Below are 26,466 nucleotides of genomic sequence, written 5' to 3'. Positions count from 1 at the left end.
ATAAATACTTTGACGTACTGCAAGTTGCCTCCCTGAGATTTAGTGAAGACCAGGAACAGGCAAACTTTGGCCTTCCAGGTGTTTTGGACTTCAACTCCCACAATTCCTAACAGCTTACCAGCTGTTAGGAATTGTGGGAGTTGAAGTCCAAAACATCTGGAGGGCCGCAGTTTGCCCTTGTTTGGTATAAACCCATATAATGCAGCTCACTTTGAACTACATTATTTAGCAGTGGAGATCCTGCCTTGGAGATGCCCTTTTTGTCGCCTTTCCATTCCATTCTATTACTTTTAAGTTTTTTACTCTGGTTACTTTTGGGTTTATATAGTATATTTATATACTGTCTTTCTCATTGGCAAGAATTCAATGCCACCATACATATAATAAAACAATAGCTAAACACTGGCATATAATTATAAATTAAAATCACTAAAACCATATAAAACACTAAGGCAAAGCATTAAATCCTAATATAAATATTAATTCTTACAAGTTTATATTGAGGTTGTTTTTATTCACCGTTTCTGATTTGGATTTTTCCTGTTTGCTTATTATGGCATTAAGGCAGGAATGGGCAAACTTTGGTCCTTCGGGTGTTTTGGACTTCAACTCCCAGAATTCCTAACAGCTACTGGCGGTTAGGAATTGTGAGAGTTGAAGTCCAAAACATCTGGAGAGTCGAAGTTTGCCCATGCTTGCATCAATGCCATAATAGACAAACAGGAAAAATATGAGATTGATACATGCTTGCTAATGTATTGTCGCATGCTTTAATGGTTGGAATCACTGGGTAGCTGTGAGTTTTCTGGGCTGTCTGGCCATGTTCCAGAAACACTCTCTCCTGACATTTCACCCACATATATGGCAGGCACCCTCACAGGTTGTGAGGCTTGTTGAAAACATTAAGGCTTGCCTTAATAGCACAACCGGGCAGTGTTTTAAGACTGCGGAAGGAGGTTCTGTTGAACTTCTGCCGTCACTAGGGTTGGTGTCACTCTGTGTGGTAACAAATAGTGTCGACCCTTTGGACCTCCTATTGGACCACACCAGACTCCATAGAGTGTTGTAGCTAAATTACTTGAGAATGTGACAAAATCAAACACTATAAGAAAGTTCAGTCTACTATGTTAATAATAAAATATATTGGGTTGTTGTAGGTTTTTTCGGGGTGTATGGCCATGTTGTAGAGGCGTTTTCTCCTGATGTTTTGCCTGCATCTATGGCAAGCATCCGGTCACTACCTCTGATGATGCTTGCCATAGATGCAGGCGAAACATCAGGAGAGAATGCCTCTAGAACATGGCCATACAGCCCGAAAAAACCTACAACAATCAGGTGATTCCGGCCATGTAAGCCTTCGACAATACATATAATATATTGTATGTACATATAATATTGATATTATAATGTAATACAATACTACTAACAATAAATAATATAATAATTATATATGTATTACATGTAATATTACTAATATTGCATTATAGTGGTACAGTACAATATAGTAATATATAATATTTTGCTATGCTAATAATATATTGGCCATGTTCTAGAGGCGTTTTCTTCTGACGTTTCGCCTGCATCTATGACAAGCATCCTCAGAGGCTTGTCAGTTGTGAGGCTTGTTGGAAACCACCCTGAGTCCCTTAAATAAATAGGGTGGGTTACAAATAAATTATTATTTTTTTATCATTATATTACAATTGGTAATTGGTAATTTTTTATAAAAAGTAGGACCAGTTTCTCTGCTGATTAAGGCTTATTCATTTTCATTTAGGAAACAGGTGAAGACTTGGTTATGGAGATAGGCATTCGACGAGTGAGCCAACACCCTGAGATATGGATGGAGGATGATGAGCAACGATTTTAGTATGACAGGTCGCAGGTTCGAATCAGGGGAGAGTCGGGTGAGCTCCCTCTATCAGCTCCAGCTCCTCATGCGGGGACATGAGAGAAGCCTCCCACAAGGATGATAAAAACATTAAAAAAAATCATCTGGGCATCCCCTGGGCAACGTCCTTGCAGACGGCCAATTCTCTCACACCAGAAGCGACTTGCAGCTTCTCAAGAAGCTCCTGACACGACAAACAAACAAAAAAAAGTATGATGACTGACCATTATAGTTATTGTATTGTCGAAGGCTTTCATGGCTGGAATCACTAGGTTCTTGTAGGTTTTTTCGGGCTATAGGGCCATGTTCTAGAGGCATTTCTCCTGACATTTCGCCTGCATCTATGGCAAGCATCCTCAGAGGTAGTGAGGTCTGTTGGAAACATGGCCCTATAGCCCGAAAAAACCTACAAGAACCTAATTATAGTTATTGATTGTAATTGCTGTTTTAATGTTTTACTGTAATATGTATTATGATGTTTTATTGATTGTATGTGATATTATGGTTGGAAACCGGTCTGAGTCCCTCAAGAGAGGTGAGAAGGCCGGTATACAAAACTTTTAAATAAATAAATCGACGAAAAATAATATTTTCAAAAATTAGAAAAAATATTATCTCCTGTGACAACCTTAAAAAAGCATAAGGTTTCTAATTGATTGTAATTGCTGTTTTAATGTTTTACTGTAATATGTATTATGTTGTTTTATTGATTTATGTGATATTATGGTTGGAAACCGGTCTGAGTCCCTCAAGAGAGGTGAGAAGGCTGGTATACAAAACTTTTAAATAAATAAATAAATAAAACGACGAAAAATAATATTTTCAAAAATTAGTAAAAATATTATCTCTTGTGACAACCTTAAAAAAGCATAAGGTTTCTAATTTCTCCCATTAAAAAAAATAGATAGATCCATAGAGGCAAATTGTGGCGGGGAAAAAGGGAAATTAAAGAATGCCGCCTTTTTCCTTTCTTTTAAATTCAGACTCCGATGGAAAACAACACCTCATCTTGTCTATTATTATTATTAATATTGATCATAATGATCATGATTATATTTTTCCCTTCAACCCCACAGAGAAGTCATAGACCCCATTTATGGGGGAAGTTTCTCTCCTCTGATTCGAGTTCCTCCAATATCTCCAGAAGCTGAAGCAATCAGTAATGGTCACAGTATGAGCAGCGATGATTTCCAAGCGTGGGGCTGCCTTCTCCCCCGCTCCCGGGATCCCAAGGCCCGCTTACCGTCCTGCGCCTCCCTTCAGAGCTTGCTCCCTCCGCTCGCTTCCTGCCTGCAGCCTTGGCGGCTTCCACACTCGAAAATGGCGCCCAAACGGCAAACTCGTAACGAAATTCGTTAGAAATGCGCAAAGCATGCTGGGGGAAAAGGAAAAGGGGCGGGGCTTCCACGGGTTTGAAAGGAGGCGAAAGAAGAAGGGAGGGGGGAGAGGAGGGAGGAAGAAAAACCCCCTCAAGCGCCGCCATCTTGTTTTCCCGTTAGCGAGCTGAAAGGCGGCTGTAGTGGCTGTAAAAATGTTTTCCACGTCAGGAATTAGCTTTTTTTCCCTCTGTCTTATTTTGACTCGTGGAATTGAGCAGGTATTCTTATTTATTTAATTTTGCTATCAAATCTAAATCGTATGGGTTGTTTTGCCGATATAAAGACGGTTTTTGACAGGTCGGCGCTCTGACGTCACGACGGGTGTGGGAGGGGGGAAGGAGCGAAGAGTGCGATCGGAGAGGAAATCTCGCGAGAAGTCGCTATAGAGACGGAGCGGCGTCGCCAACGCAGGGCTTTGGGCGCGAGCTGAAGTCGCAACAAGGCTCCTCTTGGAGAGACTCTGGATTCCCTATTTATTGGCTTCTACAGGTAAGGGAGCTGATTTTGAGGGTCTTCAGGGCGTAGGTCTCTGCACTGACATTCCACAATGGTTTACATATCTCTTAGTTTGGGTTGTTGTAGGTTTTTTCTGGCTATATGGCCATGTTCTACAGTAGTGGTTCTCAACCTGGGGTCCACAGATGTTTTTGGCCTACAACTCCCAGAAATCCCAGCCAGTTTACCAGCTGTTAGGATTTCTGGGAGTTGAAGGCCAAAAACATCTGAGGACCCCAGGTTGAGAACCACTGTTCTAGAGGCATTCTCTCCTGACGTTTCGCCTGCATCTGTGGCAAGCATCCTCAGAGGTAGTGAGGTCTGTTGGAACTAGGAAAAAGGGTTTATATGAGGAGTTTTATTTGTTGGATCAGTGGCTTAAATCTGGGTTTAGAAGGTTGCTTTTACATATTAATATATTGTTGTAAAATAACCTGAATCACCATTAGTGAAGGAAGATAGATGCTTTTGAACTGTGGTGTTGGAGGAAAGTTCTGAGAGTGCCTTGGACTGCGAGAAGATCCAACCAGTCCATCCTCCAGGAAATAAAGCTCATTGGAGGGAAGGATACTAGAGACAAAGTTGAAGTACTTTGGCCACATCATGAGGAGACAGGAAAGCCTAGAGAAGACAATTATGCTGGGGAAAGTGGAAGGTAAAAGGAAGAGGGGCCGACCAAGGGCAAGATGGATGGATGGCATCCTAGAAGTGACTGGACTGACCTTGAAGGAGCTGGGGGTGGTGACGGCCGATAGGGAGCTCTGGCGTGGGATGGTCCATGAGGTCACCAAGAGTCGGAGACCAAGGTAGAGACATCTCCAGCTTATCCCCTGTTTGGGTATCAGCCAGCACGTCAACGACTTAAATCTAGAAATAGTTTTCTAAGATCTACAGAGACACTCGCTGGAACACCTCAGCAAGCGAGAGTCCAAAAATGGCAGGCTCAAACCCAGCACCTCAACCAATGGCTGATACCCAATGAGAGACTCACTCCTGGGCACACAGAAGACTGGGTGACTTGGAAGGCACTGAACAGACTGCGCTCTGGCACCACGAGACGCAGAGCCAACCTTCAGAAATGGGGCTACAAAGTGGAATCCTCGACATGCGAGTGTGGAGAAGAGCAAACCACTGACCACCTGCTGCAATGCACCCTGAGTCCTGCTACATGCACAATGGAGGACCTTCTTGCAGCAACACCAGAGGCACTCCAAGTGGCCAGATACTAGTCAAAGGACATTTAACCAACTACCAAACTCACAAGTTTTGTATTTTTCTATTTGTTTGCTTTGGTCTGTTAGAAATGTAATATAATGGACTAGTTGCTCTGACACGACAAATAAAATAAATAAATAAGTCGGAGACGACTGAACGAATGAACAAAAATAACATATCTGTGGAATGACCAGGGTGGGACAAAGGACTCTTGTCTGCTGGAGATAGGCGTGAATGTTTCAACTGACCACCTTGATTGGCATTTGAGGGCCTGGCAGTGCCTGGGGCAATCTTTTGTTGAGAGGTGATTAGGTGTGTCTGATTCCCCCCCCCCCCCCCTGTTGTTTTGCTGTTGTAATTTTAGAGTTTTTTAATACTGGTATCCAGATTTTGTTCATATTCATGGTTTCCTCCTTTCTGTTGAAATTGTCCACATGCTTGTGGATTTCAATGGCTTCTCTGTGTAGTCTGACATGGTGGACAAGAGGGATCCTCTCACTTCTGCAGGAGTCTACCGTATACCATGCAGCTGGCAGAGGCGGCCCGAGGTAATTTTCAACGGTAAGCAAACAGTATTTTGGCACCCCCCACCCCCCAACCAATCACTGATATATATTTTCTGTTCGTCATGGGAGTTCTGTGTGCCATATTTAGTTCAATTCCATCATTGGTGGAGTTCAGAATGCTCTTTGATTGTAGGTGAACTATACATCCCAGTAACTACAACTCACATATGTCAAGGTCTATTTTCCCCCAAGAGCGCCTCAAGAGCGCCCCTGGGCAAAATCAACTATACTGCAAATGCTTATTTTGCGTAATGGGTTGAGCTGTCCTTGAGCTGTGGACAAGCCTACATAGGGACCACCAAACGCAGCGCCCAAACACGAATCAAGGAACATGAAAGACACTGCAGACTACTTCAGCCAGAGAAGTCAGACATAGCAGAGCACCTGATGAACCAACCTGGATACAACATATTATTTGAGAATATAGAAATGCTGGACCACTCTAACTACCATCATGTTTTCTGATGGTCTTTGGTGACCCCTCTAACACCCCCTTGCGACCCCCCTCAGGGGTCCCAACCCCCAGGTTGAGAAATGGTTCCTTACTATCTATCTCAGGCATGGACCAACTTTGGCCCTCCAGGTGTTTTGGACTGCAACTCCCACAATTCCTAACAGCCCAAGCCTGGCTTAGGTAGATAGAGCTGAAAGAGAGATATATAATCCCTACAAAACACTATCTACTATTTTGAAACTGGTTGCCTTTAAAAGTAATTTTCCAAACTCTATCCAGGCAAGTTACATTGCACAGGGCTTTTAAATGTATTCAAATGGCACTTGATTCCCTGCTCTAACCCACCCCACAGAAATTTCCTTTGCTATATTAGTTTTACTCTCGGTTGATCTGCTGAATTTGCTGAATGGTTGGCGGTTCCAGTCCGGGGAATGGGGTGAGCTCCTGCTGTTAGTCCCAGCTTCTGCAAACCTAGCAGTTTAAAAACATTCAAATGTGAGTAGATCAATAAGGTACCGCTCTGGAAGGATGGTAACCGAGTTCCTTGCAGTCATGGTGGCCAGATGACCTTGGAGGCATCTATGGACAACACTGACTCTTCAGCTTAGAAATGGAGATTGAGCACCCCCCCTCCCAGAGTTGGACACGACTAGACTAGACTAATGTCAAGGGGGAAAGCTTTACCTTTTAAAATGCTAGTTTGAACATTTTCAAGGCTGCCTTTCGCTTTAGACTGGCTCTTTATTTCAAATTGCTCTTAATCTGTCTTTAAAATAATATTTTTTGCTTGTAAAAAAACTTAAGAGTTTGGGTTTGCCAGTTCCAAGAGCCGACCATAGTTCCCTCATCTCTTCCATCATTCCGAAGGTGCAGGGAGATCTCAAGCAATTCCTAACAGCTTCTCTTAGGAATTGTGGGAGTTGAAGTCCAAAACACTGGGGGGGGGGGCAGGTTTGACCATGCCTGTTCTAGAGCAGCAGAAAACAAGGCTGTTCCCCCTTTTCTTCAGACCAAACCACATCTGATTGTTTTAACTTCCCTAAGAATGCTCTATGAAATCCATAGTGTCATCATAATTTGACAGGTAACTTGATGACATATACACACATAGTGGTACATTACATTTTTTGGATGGAGGTCTGGATATTTTGTGATCCCAGATGTGATAGTTCCTCCTCTGTGATCAGTTGACAGTTTTGACAGAAAATAGTTGTCCCTTTGGGACAAGGCGTTCTATCCCCTGCTGGATTATCCAGTCAGCTATCTCAACAGCTGTCATGGAGCCCCAGTGGTACAGTGGGTTAAACCTTTGTGCCGGCAGGACTGCTGACCAACAGGTCAGAGGTTCACATCCGGGGAGAGTGGATTGAGCTCCCTCTGTCAGCTCCAGCTCCCCATGCAGGGACATGAGAGAAGCCTCCCACAAGGACTGTAAAACATCCAGGCATCCCTGGGCAACGTCCTTGAAGATGGCCAATTCTCTCACACTTGACACAAAAAAGCCCCTATCATACTGTTTGATGGAAGAGCCATAAGTTATATCTCCTTGGCATTGTCATAGAATAGAATCACAGAGTTGGAAGAGATTCCAAGTGCCATCCAGCCCAACCTCCTTCTGAACAGTGACATACAATCAAAGCCCTCCCAACAGATAGCAATCCAGCCTCAGATTAAAAGGCAGCGTTTTTTGGACTCTCCTTCTTTTAATGTTTTTCAGCAGAGGCTGGATGGACACCTGTTGGGAATGTTTTAATTGTATTTTTGTGTGTGTCAGGATGGGGTTGGGCTGGATGTTCCTTGGAGTCCCTTCCTGCTCTATGAAAGATAGCAAAGATGTGAGGCATAGGAATGTAGGGCAGGCTAGATGGAAGATGGTAGGTGCTCCCTTTTCAGAGCAAAGTAGTCTAATAAAATTTTTTCTGAGCTTAGCATGTATATGTCCATTTCTTTTCTGCTGCCGTCCCTAGTTGGACAGGTTGTTCAAACAGCTAACCTACAAAAACTGCTCACTTGCATTCTGGATACATCATCTGTCACCTTAGACATTTGGAGCTTAAAGCCCTACCAATGCTTACTTGATCACTTGGTGTTTTGGGGACTTAACGTTCGAAGAAATAGATCTGTGTTGATGAAAAAGCAACCGTTTATCTCTACACTGTGCTCCCACTCTCTTGTTCATTTGCTTTTCAGCTCAGCTTTTCTTTCTCTAAAGACTCAGAGCAAGTTTCAAATAATAAAAGAAAATGAAAAAGTTGGTGGAGAAATGAAATTGTGTTAGTGATCCATGTTGTTGGAGTTCTGTAGGGTTGGAATTGAAATTCCATAATGCGATAAAGCAGAAAACGTTCAGTGCTGCCTTCCTTGCAGCATTCTTTATTTGTAGATGTTATTTCTTTGATAAGATGACAAATCCTTACTGCCCTTCACACTCGCATGTCAGCAATGCTGAAGTGTTCCTGGATGCATGCAAATGAACTGTAAGAGATACAAGTTGTATACATTTATAATAGCAATGGTAGAACTGGATCTTCTTTTCCAGATACTGTCATTAAATTGGTGCTTTGAATTTTCTTGAAGAACTGTGTCCTTACAATGAAACTTTCCATTGTACATTTCTTTGGAATAAAATGGGAATTTGAAAATATGAAACTTCAGGTGAATGTTAATAATTTTGCCCCACCTAAATAATCTATATGTTCAGAAGGAAATATAATACTTTATCATAAAATACAGATCTAAACAAAAGGCTCTAATAAAGTTCTGACTTCATTCTATATTCTAGTGTTTAGAAATAGAATTTTCCCCTCCTCCTCATTGTTTGCAGTTGGATAGAATAGTGGACCTCTCTTCAATATATATAAAAATCATTTGCCAAAACAGAACACCTGTCTTTTAAATTAGCCTGAGCTTGAGCCTATTTTTGCTTTTTATGAAAAGATGTGCTGTGTTGTTCCAGAATGTACAGGGTTAGTCAAAATGAATAGGCCAATAAGAAAATTAATTTTAGACGAATGTATGTTTATTGTAACCAAACTACAGCTACGTATCGACAGATAAATTATCAAAGTTTTGTCTCACCTTCAGAGATAAGTTAATTAATAAGTTTCTCCCCAGGTTCTCTCATTCTGGACAATTAATTTTCTTATTGGCCTATTCATTTTGACTAACCCTGTATTGTGAGTTTATTTAGATGTGGGCGAGTTCATTCAAAAACTAAAAATGCAGCATAGCATCACAATGTAGAATTTAGGAGATGTATCCATCCATTTACAGTAAAAACTGTAACTTCAATGAGAGAATGCTCATTTTATTACTTTAAAATTAATCTTAATTTTGGGGTTTTTCTAGAGTTACAAAGAAATAAATGAGAAATATGTATTCAGTCTAGGGCAAAGCAAGGTAGTGTGTACAAAGACTTGGTCTAAAGGCTTGAATAACCTTTACATAGCAAATGTGTGGGTGGGTTGTAGTTCTTTTGTTGCAGAAATCCCAAGAGGTTAGAGGTCATATGTTGTGAATAATGGTATATTCCCTTCTGAATAAGCACGTGTTCATTAACTAACATTAACGGGAATTCTAGCTGTTCAAGAATTTATTTGGAGTGTATTATTTCTACGGAATCTTTTGTAAATACCTCTACATTCTCTAGATAACAAAAGTGTCATTTGTTATGCTGGGTTTATAGATGCTTTCTAATTGTTACAAAACAAATTTGTTTCTGTTATCAGTTTCAACTGTAGAATGTCATAATTGCATCAGATGGAATAGTAGCTAATAACATTTATATGTATTTCTTATACAACTTCTCACTGCATACCTTTTAGGACCTAGTCTTTGTATGATGGCTCATGTGAGTAAAACATAATGAAATAAAACCAAATTGCAATAAAATGAGACAGTAAATCAAAAATAATTTAAACAGTAGTTTTATTTAGATAGCACAATTTACAAGGAGGAAACCTTACCCATAACTTATTCATCCTCTAGAACAGGCATGGGCAAACTTCGGCCCTCCATGTGGTTTGGAATTAAACTCCCACAATTCCTAACAGATAGAGGCTGTTAGGAATGGTAGTTGAAGTCCAAAACACCTGGAGGGCTGAAGTTTGCCCATGCCTGCTCGAGAGTCTTTGAAACTGAGACAAATTTCTAGTGCAAGCCTTCATGGACTCAAAATTACTACATGATTTTTTAAAACATCTTTGCATGCTAAAACAGACCAACACAACTATGTCTTTGAATATTTCATAAATTCTATGAATATGCAGACAAAATATCCAGAAATGGGGGCCTGAAAAATATAATATTTAAAAACACATTTGAACATTGGCAGGTTAGAGTCCATAAAGCCTCAGTGAGAGGAAGTTCTATGACCCCTAGGACCATTTAATGAAAAGACCTTGTTGCTTGTGCCTGTCAACCATGTATTCTTGGAAAAGGATTATAGCAACTTCCTGTACAGGTGTATTAGTGTAGAGATAGTCTATCCAAAACCACAAAACAAAAACAGTACATGGATTCACTCCTGAAAAATGCCAGCAACCATTACAATTGAAATAGTAGTGCAAATATTGCATCTTCTAAATGGTTATATTAGATATTGGGAACATGCCACCAGTATTGTAATAGCTGCATTGTTTACCAGCTGCAGTTTCCAGGTAGCCTCATAGAGTGTGTGGTATACTATTTAAACCTGCATATGAATCGTATATGGTCAACTAATGTGTGTAACTAACTCAGTAGATTTACCACAGCTGGAATAGTTGTAAAAGAACACTCAGGATCATAAGCAGAGTTAAGTCCAGGAGGACCCCACACTATGAATGTGATCTTTATAGGTAGTTTATTTTGGGAAGGCATGACCTTTTAGAGATCACAACCTTTTGGAAAATCAGGAATCTCCGTAGACTTTTGGAAGCATGACCCTTTTGGAGATTAATTGGCATTCACACTATTTGGAATAATCATAACCTTTTTGTAAAGTATGATCTTCCTGAGAAGAGTTAAATACTCATTTGAGTGAATCTTCTCTTTTGTGGTAAATATCCACTAGTATTCATGCAAGGCAAATTATGTTTCTCAGTTGTTAGACAGACATACCTGCTAATCTCCCAGAACTGTTAGCAACAAAGATATGCTAGTTCACAAAATATATTGCAGATCTTCAGAAGTGTTGTTTAGGTTGCCGAAAAAACACATACTCTTCCATAAATATATTGGTTTTTAAATCATGGTCTCAAGAGACCAAAAATAGATAGTCTTCATTAAAAGTAACTTACACACTTCATGTATTCAGCATACAGGTACATTTCTTATTGGTTGAGAGTTTAAACAGTAGGTTCTCTAAAGCATTCTATTGTAGTCTCTTATTTCTTGCATACAGACTAACACTCTCCAGTCTAATAAATTTCTGAACATTGAATCAATATAGACTGACTACAGTAACACTGACTTTACACTAACACTTCTGACTTCATAAACTGTACTGATGCAAACTCTTAATACAAATTGTACTGTTTCTGATACAAACAGGCTTCTAAAATGCAGTCTCAATCTGAATAGTCCCAGATCCGGTTACATGGTCTGCAGTCCCTCCCACAACCTCAAACAACATAGAGTTAAGGGGAAAACTGCATACTAAATCATATACATACAATATAGTAAGCAATCACAATTATATACATAACAAATAAGTAGTATAGCAGGCTTGTTGAAGGTTGTTATTTCCAACAGTTTGATCCCATGAGAGACCAATTATTGACCAATTATTGCATTGATGATCAACTTCAGACCCTACAAATATTGCAGCTCCCATCAGCCCTCTCCAGCAGAACCAGCATTGATGTATTAAGGAGTCCAGCAACATCCAAAGGGGACAAAAGTTCCTGCTTGATCATAGAATTGTTATCTATCTCTAGACAGCTATTCGGGAGTTTATCAGCTTTGTTGGAATATATAGATAAATAAGAAAGCTACAGTGCCTAGGTCTTCAGATGACTGATGCATACATTTATGATGTGTGACATTACTACTTTGAGCCTGAAGGGGTGTTAATTAGTTAAGGTGTGCTTGTTGTGGTTAAAACTAAATGTTAATACTGGCTGCTAAGCATTTGTTTTTTAATATTCACAGGTGTAATAAAGAAGACCTCTTTATCAATGCATCAGCTGGATCTTTGGCACCAGAAAACCTAACCAAAAATGAGATTAAAGATTTCTCTGTTAAAGGAACCAAAACATATCCTTTGTTCGTTTCAGAAACAATGTTGTAATATAGGTGACTTTATCACCCAGTGCGTGTAAGAGTGGAAATGTATCAAAATATGAGTTGCATCACTGTAGGAGCAGAAGGCAACTTGAATTGAAAAGCATTCGAAACCATAATATCTCAATGTAAAACTTGTCAATTTATTTTATACCCTGCCTTTCTCACAATATGTGACCTGAGATGTCCCACAGATTAAGACAAAATAATATCCTAAAATTATTTTAAATAAATCTAATGAAAAGACATTAAAAACAAGTACAGTTTCCATAATCACATATAAAGCAAAGTTTCTTAGTTGACCAGGTGGGGTTAAGCTTTATAGAAATCTCTTTGGGTTTACTCTTTTTGATAAAAAAAAGGCCATATTTGGACTTGGTTTCCTGTGTACAGCTCCCTGCAAGAGTTACTGTCCTCAAGCCATGTACTCTGGAGTAATCCTGTTGATTTTTGGTAGTCCAGGTGGTCTGAATGTAAATTCATTATTTCTTGCACCATAAGAGAAAACCTTGAGATGTTGGTAATTATTGTAAAAACAGGGCAGAGATCTAATTTATCAAATTAACAGAATGTAGGTTGTACAGATTCCTCCTTTACAACCTGGTCTTGCTTTCTGACTTTTTCTGTTAATCCAAATTCTCATGACTTTAGACACTTATATTCATCATTATTAAATGGAAGACATTTAGAATTTGCAGAACTATAAAGAAAGCATTTGGGAAATACATCATTTGAAAAAGTTGCATTTGTCTTTAAGAGTTTCTGGTGTATCCCCTGTATCCCTTTTTCTAAAAGAAAAATCTGGATAGGTTTGTTGCCAGAATTAGGTGAGGGGCTTTCTTGGCTCACTTCTGATAGAGAAGATATAATTTCTGTTTACCCATTTTAATGTAATTATTTCATAATTTCATAATCTATTTGTTATGTTCTATTATACATAATCAGGTTTTATGTCTGACTTAGCTCATTAGATCTATTTAGTCTACCCATCATAACCCGATTTTTTTGCTTGTTTAATTTACCTTTTTTAACCCTTGCACACTATGCAATGTATCCTACATCAATTAAGGCCAACTGTAAATACAATAACATTCCACAAAGACAGAAAAATGATGGAACAGACAAGTTCATAGGGAAACATAAGACAGGAAATTAACTACATGGTAAATTGAGGGCTCACTGGAATGAAAAAAAAGTTTCTGCTGTCTAGCAGAATATAAAAGCAGCAGCTAATGAAGCCTTCTGTTTTTAGATCAGGGTATCCTGGAAATTCAATGAGAATTCATAACATATATATGCATGTTTTGCTGCTATATGTACCTTTTTATGATGAAAAACTACTTGTATATTTTGCACTTCTGTAATGCTACAAGACTGATTGCACTTTACAAATGTTGTTCAGAAAGATCATGTATGACACGGGTTCAGGTTATTTGAAGGAGTGTATTCTCTCTTGTATTTTGAAATTCACTGCAAGGCCTTTTTTCATGTCCCAACACATTATCAGGTACAACTGATGAAAACATGAGAGATGGTCTTCTGAGGGTGCATAAACACTGTAGAATTAATGCAACCTGACACAACTTTAACTGCCATGGTTTCAATGCTGTGGGATCATGGGAGGTATAATTTTACAAGTTAGAGCAGTGTCAGACTGCAGTAATTCTGTAGTGTAGATGCGCTACAGATAGAGGCATATAGTAGCTACCCCTAGGTTCTGTAACTTCTTTCCCCTCTCAGTAGACAGGTGAAAGAAACATTTCTATTTCAACAGGCTTTTGAGGACTGGTTGTACCAGGCCACTAAACAATGTTCTGGATTTTTTATTTGTTACTTTTGTTCCCAGTTTTAGTGATTGTGTTTTAACTCGTTTAAAGTTTTTGATCATTCAGTCACTTTGATTTTTGTATTTTGTAAATTTAAAAAATTCAATCTGTTGTAAGCCACCTTGAATCCACACTTGGAAAAAACCAGGATATTAATAAATATATTGATAACTAGCTGTCCCCTGCCACGTGTTGCTGTAGCCCAGTCTGTGCATATGTGTTTTATGTGTGTATACATTTGTGTATATATGTAGTTTTGTGCATGTGTTGTAATGGTTATTTTTTCAAGCTTGCTTGTCCAGGCATTCAGAATTTGGGTCCCCCCTCCCCCAAATTATTGAAAATGGTTGAACTTACTGTTTTGTTTTAAATTGATAATGGGAGATGAGAAAAACCACTTGCCATAGGCAAAATCCCTTAAAATTGTGTATCTGCATCATGAAGAAGGGTCCTATTGTATTTACTAGTTTCAAACAGACTGAAAATTTACCACATTTCAGTTAACGATATCTTCCAGCCATCTAACTGGTAGGCAGAAAACAAGCATGCTAGAATGTAGTTACACAGATTCCCTTGAAGCTGCAGGTGCAGCAAACCCACAAAACCATATTCTACATTTGAAATATAAAGGTACTACAGAAAACACATTTCATTCAATTACATGGTAGAAATATGCAATCCTATTTTCTGACATTAGATCTAACATTTTCTATCACATCAAGATTCAAGCAAAAAAAGTTAAACATTCACTTCTAACTAAACCTTGAATTGGTAAAAATCCCTTTAGCTCATCCTATCCCATCCTAACTGTTCCAGGTTATCCAGTCTAACTGTTCCAGTTAAAATATCCTCATCACCAGAACCATTTGGAATGGACCATAGAATTTTAAACTCCTTTCAGTTTATGTAATCATAATTTACTCTTGCATTTGAATTGGACAGTATTCCAAACTAAACAGGATTGCCTTCAAATCATGGTTTCAAATAATGATTTGGAACCCCCCCCCCCCCCCCCGGTTATTGTTAGTGATTGTGCATTTGTAGGCAATCTGTTGTTAGTTATCTGGTTCACACTACAGTTCCCTTAACTCCTGAACATTGCCTATTTTGGATTAGGTTAATGGGTATTACAGTTCAAAACATTCTAAAGGACACAATATTGTTTTCCTCTGCTGTATTGTCTCTGGGTAGGGCTTTTTAGAAAATTGATTATTCCAAACTGAAAAACAGAATTCATGCCCAGATAACTAAGATTGTAACTTGATTGGTAAGCTGAGTTATTTTCTTTCTCATTTTAGTTTTTTCCCCAACCAGAAATGTGTGCCTAAGGCTATGTATCACATGCAGATTCAAATAATCAGAAGTCACTCTGAATTTCAAAACACAGTATTTTTCCCCTTTTCAGAAGTCCAAGAAGTTAGAAATATTGTCGCTGTACTGCTTCTTAAGTGGCACAAAGACAAAATATTAATTTCCTGAGTTTAGTAGGTAACAATCATCCCAGGAGCCCGTTAACAGCAGACAAATTAGCTTCTTTCTACATTTTCCAAACTCTTTTGTCATAAAATAATTATTTTGGTAAGTTGGGCAAAGTTTAAAACCTTTCTTACCATTGCAGTTTGGATAGTTGGTTTATACAGTAGATTTGTATTGAGACCAAATTAATCATTCTATAGTTATCCGTGTATACAGGCAGTCCCCAAGTTACATCCAACTTACAAGCAACTTAAAGTTAAGAATGGGGGTGAGATAACAGAAAGGGAGAGAAATTTACCCCTCAAAAGGGAAATTCTCGTCTTGTAAGAGTTATCATAGGGAAAAGGTGTCTCCACTAAACTTTCTCACCAATCCTTGTTTCCACAACAAGGCATTTCTTTTCAAAATCCAATGATCACAGAGACAGAAAGTGAGATAAAATCCTCTGACCAGGCGCACTGACAGCAAAAGAAACCCCACAGGGGTGTAAACACTTCCCTATGCTATCCAAAGGTGTGTGTGTGTATATATATAGCCGAAATTACACTTTATAGATGTACCTGCTCTGACTTACATAAACATTCACTCTAAGAACAAACCTACAGAACCTATCTTGTTTGTAACTTGGAGGTTGCCTGTACATCCCATTGGTTTCAGTGGGGCTAAAATGTGATTTTATTTAGACCCATGCCAAGATACTTATGTACTAATTTATTTTTTATCACATTTTGGAAAGGAAAGTAGATTTAATGCTAAATTTTACAGGTTTATAGTTAAGGGTTTACATTCGGTCCTCTGTATCCATCGATTTGACCATTCAAGGCTTGATATATATATGTATATAATCCAAAAGGCAAATCTTGATTTTGACATTTTAGATAAGGGGTGCTACTTTACTACACATTTCTATATAATGGGTCTTGAAATCAGAAATTTTGGTGTCCTTGGTTGGCGTGGGGTGTCCTGAGAGCTCACTGTACAAATATTTAAATATTTCTAAGCATAGAGGCCAGAGGTAAAGATTTAGAAATGTAGAAAACATTGTGTATGTTTTCAAATATTTATGATAGAACTGTAATAGAGATAGAGTTCCTTAATTCAGTTAAAACATAAAGAATTAGTTAGCTGTGTGGGCTGGACAACAGCAGATGAACTGTATTCATGCAGCGATGACCACCAGATTATAAAATGGAACTTATTAAATGGTGAAACAACACAAGTAGTGAAGCTTCCAGATGACATCTACCCCATAGATCTTCACTGGTTTCCCAAAAATTTAGGCGGAAAGAGGCACACCCAGGCCGAGAGTTTTGTACTCACAAGTTCTGATGGTAAGTTATCTTGAAAGTGAATGCTTCTTGTTTTATCATATATACTTTCAGTGCCATTTCCTTTTGTAAATAAATGTGCAGTTCTGTGATAGTATCATGCCATACAATGAAGCATCATGAATCACCAAGTTGTGGTTCTTTTTGAATATAACATTTTATGTTTCTTGTTTTTATACTTCTTTTATTATTAGCTCAAACCATTTTTCTCTTTTCTTTTGAAATACTCAATTGTAACTTAGAACGGAAAGTAAAGTGGTCATTCATGGGATATGTTCGGTATGGGGTTGTTATTTGTGTATGCTTTTGAAGGACAATGTTAATTACAAGAGCATCTATTAAAAATATGAAATTGATAGGGGTGCTATATGGAATTTAAACAGAAATTCTGTGGCTTGGATTCTACACATCAAAGATATAAATAAACAAGAATCAATGTGGCAAAAAGAATAAATTCAGGGATTCATATTGTGTCCTTGCAGAGCAGCACTAAACAGCTCTGCCTAAATTACATTTTTATTCTTTGCCTAGTGCAATTTCTTTTGGAGAAAGACATCAGTTGTTGTTGTCTTTCAGTACAAATGACTTTTTGTTAACCTATGCTACACTGAATATGATAAATATTTTACCATATTATTAACTGTGTCATACCTTCACCACATCTGTTTCTGAACAGGAGATTTTGATGTCATAATTAATAGAAGAAGCATTACCTATTTTTCTTCAAATTGGGAGTCTGACATGCTATGAGTATAATATGTTCCAATTCTTAGCTACAGATGAACTTATCCCATAATCTAACCTAGTGTGGTAGATCAGCTTTTTGAGGAGAGATAAGATTCCTTGATTGTACTAGGAATTTTATTTTCTACACCTTGTTTAGGAAGTGAATATTTTCACATGTAATTAAAGGACAGGACATTTGCATTAATAGGCCATCAGTTTTCCCTGGATTTGTAGATTGTGTTGCTAATCATTTGTTAAGTTACTATTATTATTTTTATTTATTTATTTATTTACTGCACTTATATACCGCAATTCTCAGCCCCCAAGGGCGATTCATTGCGGTATATAAGCTAATTTATTTAGAAAATTTGAACTTCAAAAATAAAAGGCTTATCAGTTGTTCATTTGTCATGTAAACTCATTTTATTTGCTAGAAGAATAACCCTTATGGGTAAACTAGACTAAACGGCAGCAGAGTTGTATTTGCACTACACCCTTCACTTTCTGTGACTGTTTTTCTCATGCATGAGTCCGGCAACTATCCCAAAAGTTTTATTTTAAATGAGGGCATTAAGACAGCTCACTTTCTCATACATACCCATCTTCACTTCAGAGACTAAGCCATACTGGATCCTACCATTATACGCTAGTTGCAGACACAGGTTGACTAGACATATTTACTTAGGTTAGGTTCACACTAACAAGTCAATTTCAAGTCCAATTGAAATTGATTTACTTCCAAACTAACATAGGTAGACGTAAGATGTGTGGCACTTACTGCAAATGATCATCATTTTTGATCCAGTACAATCAACCATTCATGTTTGAGTGCCCAGTAGAAATTGAATGCTTTGGGTATAAAAAAAACTGGCTATAATTAACATTCTCCTGCATCAAGCAAGTTTTTTGTATGTATATGCATCAATATAAAGAACATCCTTTACTGTAGTGAGGCAATTAAAAAAATGCAGAAGCCAGTAGTCAGCTTTGGAAAAATCTAAATACGGAATATAACTTAAAAACCTGTAGATCTAAATGGTTATTACCTATAAAGCCCTAAACAGTTTGGGACCTGCCTATCTTTGCGACCACATCTTTCCTTATGAACCTGCACGATTTCTAAGATCTTCCGAGGAAGCTCTTCTCTTGCTTTCACCTCCAGTACAGGTACGGTTGGTGGGGACGAGAGAGAGGGCCTTCTCAGTGGTGGCCCCCCAGCTCTGGAACTCCTTCTCCAGGGAGATTAGACTATTATCCACCCTGTCCATCTTCCGCAAGGATCTAAAAACATAGATGTTCTCTGTCCTTTTGACTAAACAATTCCCAGGATAACTTAGCCTCAGTTAGGACTCAAAAATCTGTCCTAGTTCTGTATCTAAAGTTATAATGCTCTATCTTATATTGCCCTCTATCCTTGCTCTTGCCAATTGACTACACATTTTATCCATCAGCCCTATCCTCACAATTGATTTGCACCAGTCTGCCCACCTGTGCCCAGAAACTGATCATTATTGCAGGTTCATTGGTTGTTGGATTGATGTATGCTTTTCAGTTTGTTATAATGTTGTTTTTATTTGTTTATGCTGTTGTTTATGTACTTTAATGTGTTATATTTTTAATTACATTGTTTGGGCTTGTCCCCATGTAAGCCACTCTGAGTCCCTTCGGGGAGATGGAGACGGGGTACAAAAATAAAGTTATTATAATGGTAATGAAGGAAATAAGTGTGCTAGTGAAATTCTGTTCTTTTTCTCTAGTTGTGCAAGTGGTATTAAGAACTGAAATATTATGATCCAGATATTTTTTTATAGCCTCTAGCCATTCTGTGTTTGTATAACTGGCTGCACAGCCAATTTTGAAACTGATTGCAAAACTAGCTGCAAACAGTTTTTGACTTTTCCTCTTGCACGCTGTCCCCGACTAACTATTGCAAGTGCAACATCATTTATACTAGTAAAATAGCACTCTTCGATATTAACATGAAGATTTCTTTCCACTGGAAAGTGATCGTAGGGTCATGCTTGGAGGATCTAGAAATCCCTAGAGAGAACACTTCTTTAGGAACCTTAGGTTTTCGAGTGCAGTCCTATAGTCAGTGTTCTTTGGAAGTTGATCACAGAACCATGCTTAATAACCTAGAGATTCTTAGAGGTGTTTTCTCTGGACGGGGGCACATTTTTTAAAGTCACATTTTTAAACTTTTGCATGGGTCCTATGCTCTTAACCTCAGCAAATGTAGATTGTAATAGAATCCCTCTTAAATGACGATAGACTAATTTTAATCTTTCTTATATTATTAATACTGCAACCAGAATTCCCTTGAGTTCACTGTTCTGTAGGAATACATATTATATTTTAATAGCTGTGTAAAACATTGCCTCTGTCCACTGAGACTGTTGCTTAACCACATATGTAATAGAGGGACCATTATGTCTTGAAGCATATCTAACTAGACAGCTGCTATAATTCATTGATTAACAGGAGTAACACATCTTCTGAAAAACAAAGCAGTAGTGTAGAATTTTTAGATTTGCTGGGCTAATCATCTGTGATTGTCACATTTAAGACCAACCACACTAGTAGCCTGTACACAGTATAGGATTTCATAGAAAAGCTTTTATGGTACTTGGCTCTATAATAGCTCAGTATCTCACATGTCTCCGCTATTCTTGGAATAACAGTGCTACAAGATGAGAAATACTATCCTTATTCATTGCTTAGATTTCTTATTCCATTATTTCATAAAGACATAGATAATAAGATAGCATAGGCATAAAAGTATAAGCAAAATACATAAACGAGAACCTGATCTTGTATCTTCTATTTCAAGGGAGTTGTTGAACTTTTTTACTTAAGGTGGCAGACAGAAAGATTAAAACAACTGGAAGTAACCACATAATTTTCATTATTTTTTGAAGTACAAATAACAAAAATGAATTTGTAATGAACTAATAAAATTAAACCGTTTTACTCTTAATATACCATTAATTTTTGGTGGGTTGGCTTATATATTATCCACCAGAAGCTCCTTTATCAGAAGCCAGTTTGTTGTTCAAAGTAGCTGAATAAAATAGTTTTCCAATTTCATTTTGTATCTATGGAGTTATGAGGACATAATAATAGATTGTCTCACTTCAAAGAAGGTTTGGTTCATAGTATCCCATGAAAGAAGCCAATATATTATAATAGGTTCAGGTTGAATGTTAGATCAACATACTTGGATAACATAACTGGAAGCTCCACTCAGCCATGGAAACACACTGGGTAACCTGGAACAAGTCACACTCTCTCATCCTCAGAGAAAGACAAAGAAAGTGGCAAACCCCTTGTGAACAGAGAAAAACTTGTGATAGGGCCACCATAAATAGGAAATGAATTGAAGACACATAATTGCAATTCCATTATACATGGATGGTAATTCCACAAAACTCTGGTTTAGACAATTCTTATAGATACTTGGTTCAAAGGAGACATGATATGGTAGTTAATTAAATATATATTCTTTGTGTTCTTGGGTGTAAAGGGGTTGGAGCAGACTATACTAGAATTTGCTGTAACCTGGGGTCCTCTATTGGGTATGATCCCCACAGAGAGAAAGTGAAGGATATTCTGCACCTCCAAGCAGGCTGTTAGCAGAACAGGGAATCAAGTGTGTCATCTTGGATAACAAATCCACCACTACCAGAATGGTAATTTGACCATTCATGTAATAAATATAGAGCCATAATAGTCCATAAGGATCATCCTCCAGACCCCAGAATAACGGATGTCATAAGCCAATGGGTCTTCCTATCTGATCCTTGCCACAATGATCCTTAGTTTCAAGGCCACCAAAATTCCCTAGTGTGGAGGGATAGGCTTATACAACTCTTAAGTGCGCCACAGGCTGATTGTCAAGGAAAGGACCTTTCAACAGGAGATTAGAGGCATGTAGAAGCACCCACAGTAGTACAAGAGCCCATCCTGAAAGGAATACGGTAACTTGCTGATTCCAAATCTGATTGAACTGTGGGGAAAATTCATGTGAACCACAAAGTATTTTTGTTAGGGAATGATAGAAAAAGTCTCCTTTCCCTTCAAAGAGGCATGTTCTGGTTTCCTAAATGAGGTGTCAGCTTGCTGGTTCTGAGTGGGGAACAAGTGAGTGTGAAATCGTGCAGAATAAAGAGTAATGCATTGTGGTATTCAAAATTGCAGACTTTGATCAGTTGTGCTCCTCCTCCCCAGTAGATGTCTCCATATCTCGATTGCAGCTTTGATTGCCAGGAGTTGCTTTCTTCAAATGATATAATTATCTTCTGTTAGCGTTAGCCTTCTTGAGTAGTAGACACAGGGAAGAAGATGTATCCCTGACATTATAGGTTCGAGAATCACTGCAGTTATGGCTGTATCAGTGGCATCAGTTTCTACAACAAAGGGAGTCTGGCTATTGCAGAATTGGCTCCAGTATAATTTCTGGAAGGCTTGTTGAGCAAATGGACCCCAGGAAATTTTACTTATACCTTGCAGAATGTTGGCTAATGTCTTGGTAGGATCAATTACTCCCTATGGAGAGTTCCAGTGACCAAGGAGATCCACTGCAGAGAGGTCAAGCACTCAAATTTCTATTTTAACAAAGAGCTGGTCTTCTCACAGATGTTGGAGAGTAGCTTCGATGAGCTGTCTGATTCAAAAAATATTTGAAAAAGTAATCTAAGGAAATGATCCTGTTGAATTCTCTGTAACGGGTTTTTCAGTCACTGAGTCCTTTTTGAAGCAAAAGTTTCTTGTAGAGCCCCAAGAAATGTTTATATATTATATTATGTATAATGTATATATGTCAGACCTAGGCCAGTAGCAGATGAATGGAGAGTGCTTGTGTGAACTAATTCATACAGTGCAAAAAAAGGAAAGAAAGAAAGAACAAAACAAAACAATATTCTAAATGAATAACAATTTTAACAAACATAAACTTAATAATATTTTAGTGGAAGACCCCCGTGGCCATCCAGGCCAACCCCCTTCTGTGATGCTGAAAAACACGATCAAAGCACCCCCAACAGATGGCCATCCAGCCTTTGTTGTAGTAATAATACCGTAATGGTGGTAATAATAATAATAATAATAATAATAATAATAATAGCTCAAAAGTTTGATTTCCCCGCATTTCTCAGGAGGAGGAAAGAGTAGTTGGGAAGCAGCGTGGTGCCACAGAATCTCACTATCACCTGTGGCACCCCAAGGGTTCTGCGGAGCACAGTTTGAGAACCTCTGCTATATAATTGTTACAGAGAGAAAACATTCCACATTATTACATCTCAAAAAAGACCGGGACCTAGCTGGAGAGTTTGAAAATTGAATGAACCTACAGTGTACCCCCCCCCCACCACCACCACCACCACCACCAAGACGCCCTGCAGTGCTGCTGGTTCTGGTTCTGATAGGGAATAAATGTGACCTGCTGGAATAAGGGACCCGGGACTAGATCAATTGCATAGTCATGTGGTCAGTGTTGGCAGTGGGTAAAACTCCTTTTTATCAAAGACATCTGTGAAGTCCTGATATTTGATTAACAACATGACAGGAAGTCCCGCTGCTGCTGAGTCTTGAGCAGTATAAACCTGGTTAGCAGTGCTTCTGGCAAAACTCAGATGCAAAGAACACCTTTGCCTGAAACAAGAGATATGGACATCCTCAGGACCAAGAAAAATCGAGGCACTGTGTTTTAATAGAACAGAACTTCTCAGAATGGACCCGGATCTCAAGTGTCAACTCAGTGTTTTCATGGGGCTGGAGCACAGTAGATGACCATCAGTGTACTTTACAGGATGAGGTTCCTGCAAACATAGCATGGAAATGTGTTCTTTGCACATCAAGATTTCTTCCAAAGAGGCTGCAGTGGAGGTGGTGAGGGTTGCTGCTGATTAATCTGTGCCCAAATTGAGCTGATTTACTTGTTCAGCCAGAACCAGGTTCTGTTGGATCTTTGCCTCAATGATAATCCGCCCTGTGCTTCGGTCAGGAACCAGATTGCAAAACTTGTCAAGATGTTAGTTCAGTCCACATTGGTCACAGTTGTCAAACAAAATGAAGAATTAAACAAGAGAGCAGTTGTCCACCAGTCCAAGAGTCATTGTAGCAAGTCAGTATAGCCAAAGCCAGCAAATAGTAAAATAGAGGTTACTTATAGCTAGTTCAAGGTCATTGAAATGTTGAAAATTACTGTGAGTTATCAGAAAAGAATGGTTGAAAGCAAGCACAATATCAGGGAATTGCTGGGACAGCTATAGATGGCTATCTCAAAGCATCAGTTATAGATAGTTATTCCCAAGATAACAGTTACCAAATTAGATCGGTTTCTCCTACTTAAAGAACTATTGGAATTGGTGTAGTCTCTCCTTGTCGCTTAGCTGCTTGGTGAATGATGTTAATGGGTCTTCAGCATCTGCAATGTCCCAGTAGGGGGTACAGCCCCCCCCCCCCCCGCTTGAGTTCCCATCTCTTTGGATTTGGATAGACCACCATCATCATGATTTCTATTCCACTATCTAAATAATTTATAAAGATGTTAAATAGCACCAAGACCAAAATAGAGTATTAAGGCGCTCTAACAGCCAATTCTCTCCAGAATGAAGACCAGTAATTGGTAGGCACCCTCTGAGTTAGCTAGGTCAACCAATATTAATCCATCTAATACTAATCCTGTCTAGCTCACAGTTCACCTGCTTTACTCAAATCAAGATACACTGCATCTTCAGCACTCTCCTAATGTACCAAGCTTTTAATTCTTTAAAAAAGAAGAAAAGATTGTATTAGGTTGGCATGACTGATTTTGATAAATGTATGCTGCCTCTTAGTAATTACAGTATTACCTAATTAATGCACAGACTAACTGTTTAATTATCTGTTCTAGAAGTTGTTAGTTTGCTCTTTTAGAAAATGGGGTCAAGGTGTCCAAACTATCTTAGAGGATGATGTGAAGATCATTTGCATTGTTACTGTAACATACTTGTGATATGATGTGAAGGTAGCTTTTAGAATATTCTGACTTCTCTCGATCTGCTTCAGGAAATCCAAGTTGTTTAATTACAAATCAATATGTATGAAATCTGATCCCACACACTAATTTGCATTCGCAATGTATTATTCAAAAACATCGTAATGAAAGTCCAACAATCTTGGAATGTAGGTTTTGAAATTACACAGTAATGGCATTAGAACAGATAGCAAACATCATGGGAATCCAAAGAGGGGGAAGACTTCAAACAAAATCATAAGGGTGTGAACATAATAAGCAACAATGTGAAAAATAGCTAAACCAAGGGTGGACAACTGGAGGCGTAAGATGGGCATATCCAATACCTCCGAGTTTTCATGGACAGATCACTTTCTGATCAGGGCTAGTATCACAGCTACAACTCAACCTATAGGGGTGGAGGACCAATTAAAGTGGTCTGCCCTTGAAAGCTAATAGATGCTTTGAGATTCCAGAAGGACTTAGTGCAGTGTTTCTCAACCTGTGGGTCCCCAAATGTTTTGGCCTTCAACTCCCAGAAATCCTAACAGCTGGTAAACTGCCTGGAATTTCTGGGAGTTGTAGGCCAAAGCACCTGGGGACCCACAGGTTGAGAACCACTGACTTAGTGGCTTCTATGACTGGCATCACCAATAATCCTGTTGAATCCCTGGTCAATAAATGGAATTGAAATCTAACCAGGGCTATTGACATGATAGTTTCCAAATTTCCTCTCTGACCCATTACAAATCAGGCTACCTAATATACAGAGACCCTCAAGGAAATGAAATGAGAAGGATGACAACTAGAACTTTATGTGACAAGACATGGTATAGAGATAGTGATGTTTGAGGATAGCTGCTCCCCAAAAATGAGCTGTTATATGGCATCCCGCAGGGCACCATTTTATCCCCAATGCCTTTTAAACATTTATATGAAACTGCTGGGAGACATCATCGGTAGGCATGGGGCAGAGTGTTATCATTATGCTAATGATACCCAGGGGCAGCTCAACCCATTACGCAAAGTAAGCATTTGCAGTATAGTTGATTTTGCCCTGGGGCGCTCTTGAGGCACTCTTGGGGGAAAATAGACCTTGACATATGCGAGTTGTAGTTACTGGGATGTATAGTTCACCTACAATCAAAGAGCATTCTGGACTCCACCAATGATGGAATTGAACCAAATATGACACACAGAACTCCCACAATGAACAGAAAATATATATCAGTGATTGATTTGGGGGGGGGGGGATACTGTTTGCTTACCATTGAAAATTACCTAGGGCTGCCTCTGGTGATACCCAAATATATTTCTCCATCCCTTCAAAAATAGCCTCAGCTAAGGATACTGTGTCTCCTCTGAATAAATGCCTGGAGGAGGTAATGGGCTGAATGAGGAAAAACAAATTGAAACTGAATCCAGACAAGATAGAGGTACTTGCCATAAAGAGTCCTAACCTAGGAATGGAAGCATGTCAACCAGTTCTGGATGGGGTCACACTCCCCTAAAAGACTGTGTTCGCAACTTGGAAGTACTCCTGGATATGTCACTCCAAATGTCAGCCCATGTAGATACCACAGTTAGGAGTGCTTATTATCAGCTGTGGCTGATAAACCAGCTATAACCCTTCTTAGAATTTGAGGGCCTAAATATTGTAGCACATGTGCTGGGCTACCTCTGTACCAAGTTCAAAAACTCCAATTAGTTCACAGCAGCCAGAGTGGTCACAGGAACATCCAGGACTGAGCATACTACGCTTACTACTAGTCACTCGACTGGTTGTCATTTAGTTTATGGGCAAAGTACAAAGTGTTGGTTTTGACCTTTAAAGCTCTACATGGGTCCACGG

The 26,466-nt window shown here is 38.8% G+C and overlaps 2 protein-coding genes across 9 annotated transcripts in view; one reads left to right on the top strand and one right to left on the bottom strand.

Annotated features, from left to right (window-relative positions):
• The window catches only part of SMC4 (structural maintenance of chromosomes 4), a 49,231-nt gene extending 45,842 nt beyond the window's left edge, over nucleotides 1–3,389 (bottom strand). For all 4 annotated transcript variants that reach the window (XM_060767587.2, XM_067466021.1, XM_060767586.2 and 1 more), the window contains exon 1: nucleotides 3,135–3,389. In XM_060767587.2, the coding sequence (XP_060623570.2) occupies nucleotides 3,135–3,374 (240 nt within the window). In that variant the 5' untranslated portion in view covers nucleotides 3,375–3,389. The remainder of the gene's footprint in view (nucleotides 1–3,134) is intronic.
• Nucleotides 3,390–3,406: 17 nt separating this feature from the next.
• The window catches only part of IFT80 (intraflagellar transport 80), an 85,023-nt gene continuing 61,963 nt past the window's right edge, over nucleotides 3,407–26,466 (top strand). For 2 of the 5 annotated variants that reach the window (XM_067466026.1, XM_067466022.1), the window contains exons 1-3: nucleotides 3,496–3,759; nucleotides 12,133–12,240; nucleotides 16,679–16,897. In XM_067466026.1, the coding sequence (XP_067322127.1) occupies nucleotides 12,201–12,240; nucleotides 16,679–16,897 (259 nt within the window). In that variant the 5' untranslated portion in view covers nucleotides 3,496–3,759; nucleotides 12,133–12,200. The other 3 variants (XM_067466023.1, XM_067466024.1, XM_067466025.1) reach the window with 3 other exon arrangements.

The sequence above is a fragment of the Anolis sagrei genome, chromosome 3 (assembly GCF_037176765.1).
Source record: "Anolis sagrei isolate rAnoSag1 chromosome 3, rAnoSag1.mat, whole genome shotgun sequence".
NCBI lineage: Eukaryota > Metazoa > Chordata > Lepidosauria > Squamata > Dactyloidae > Anolis > Anolis sagrei.
The sequence above is the reverse complement of the archived record's forward strand: the minus strand, read 5'-3'. Positions and strand labels throughout refer to the sequence as shown.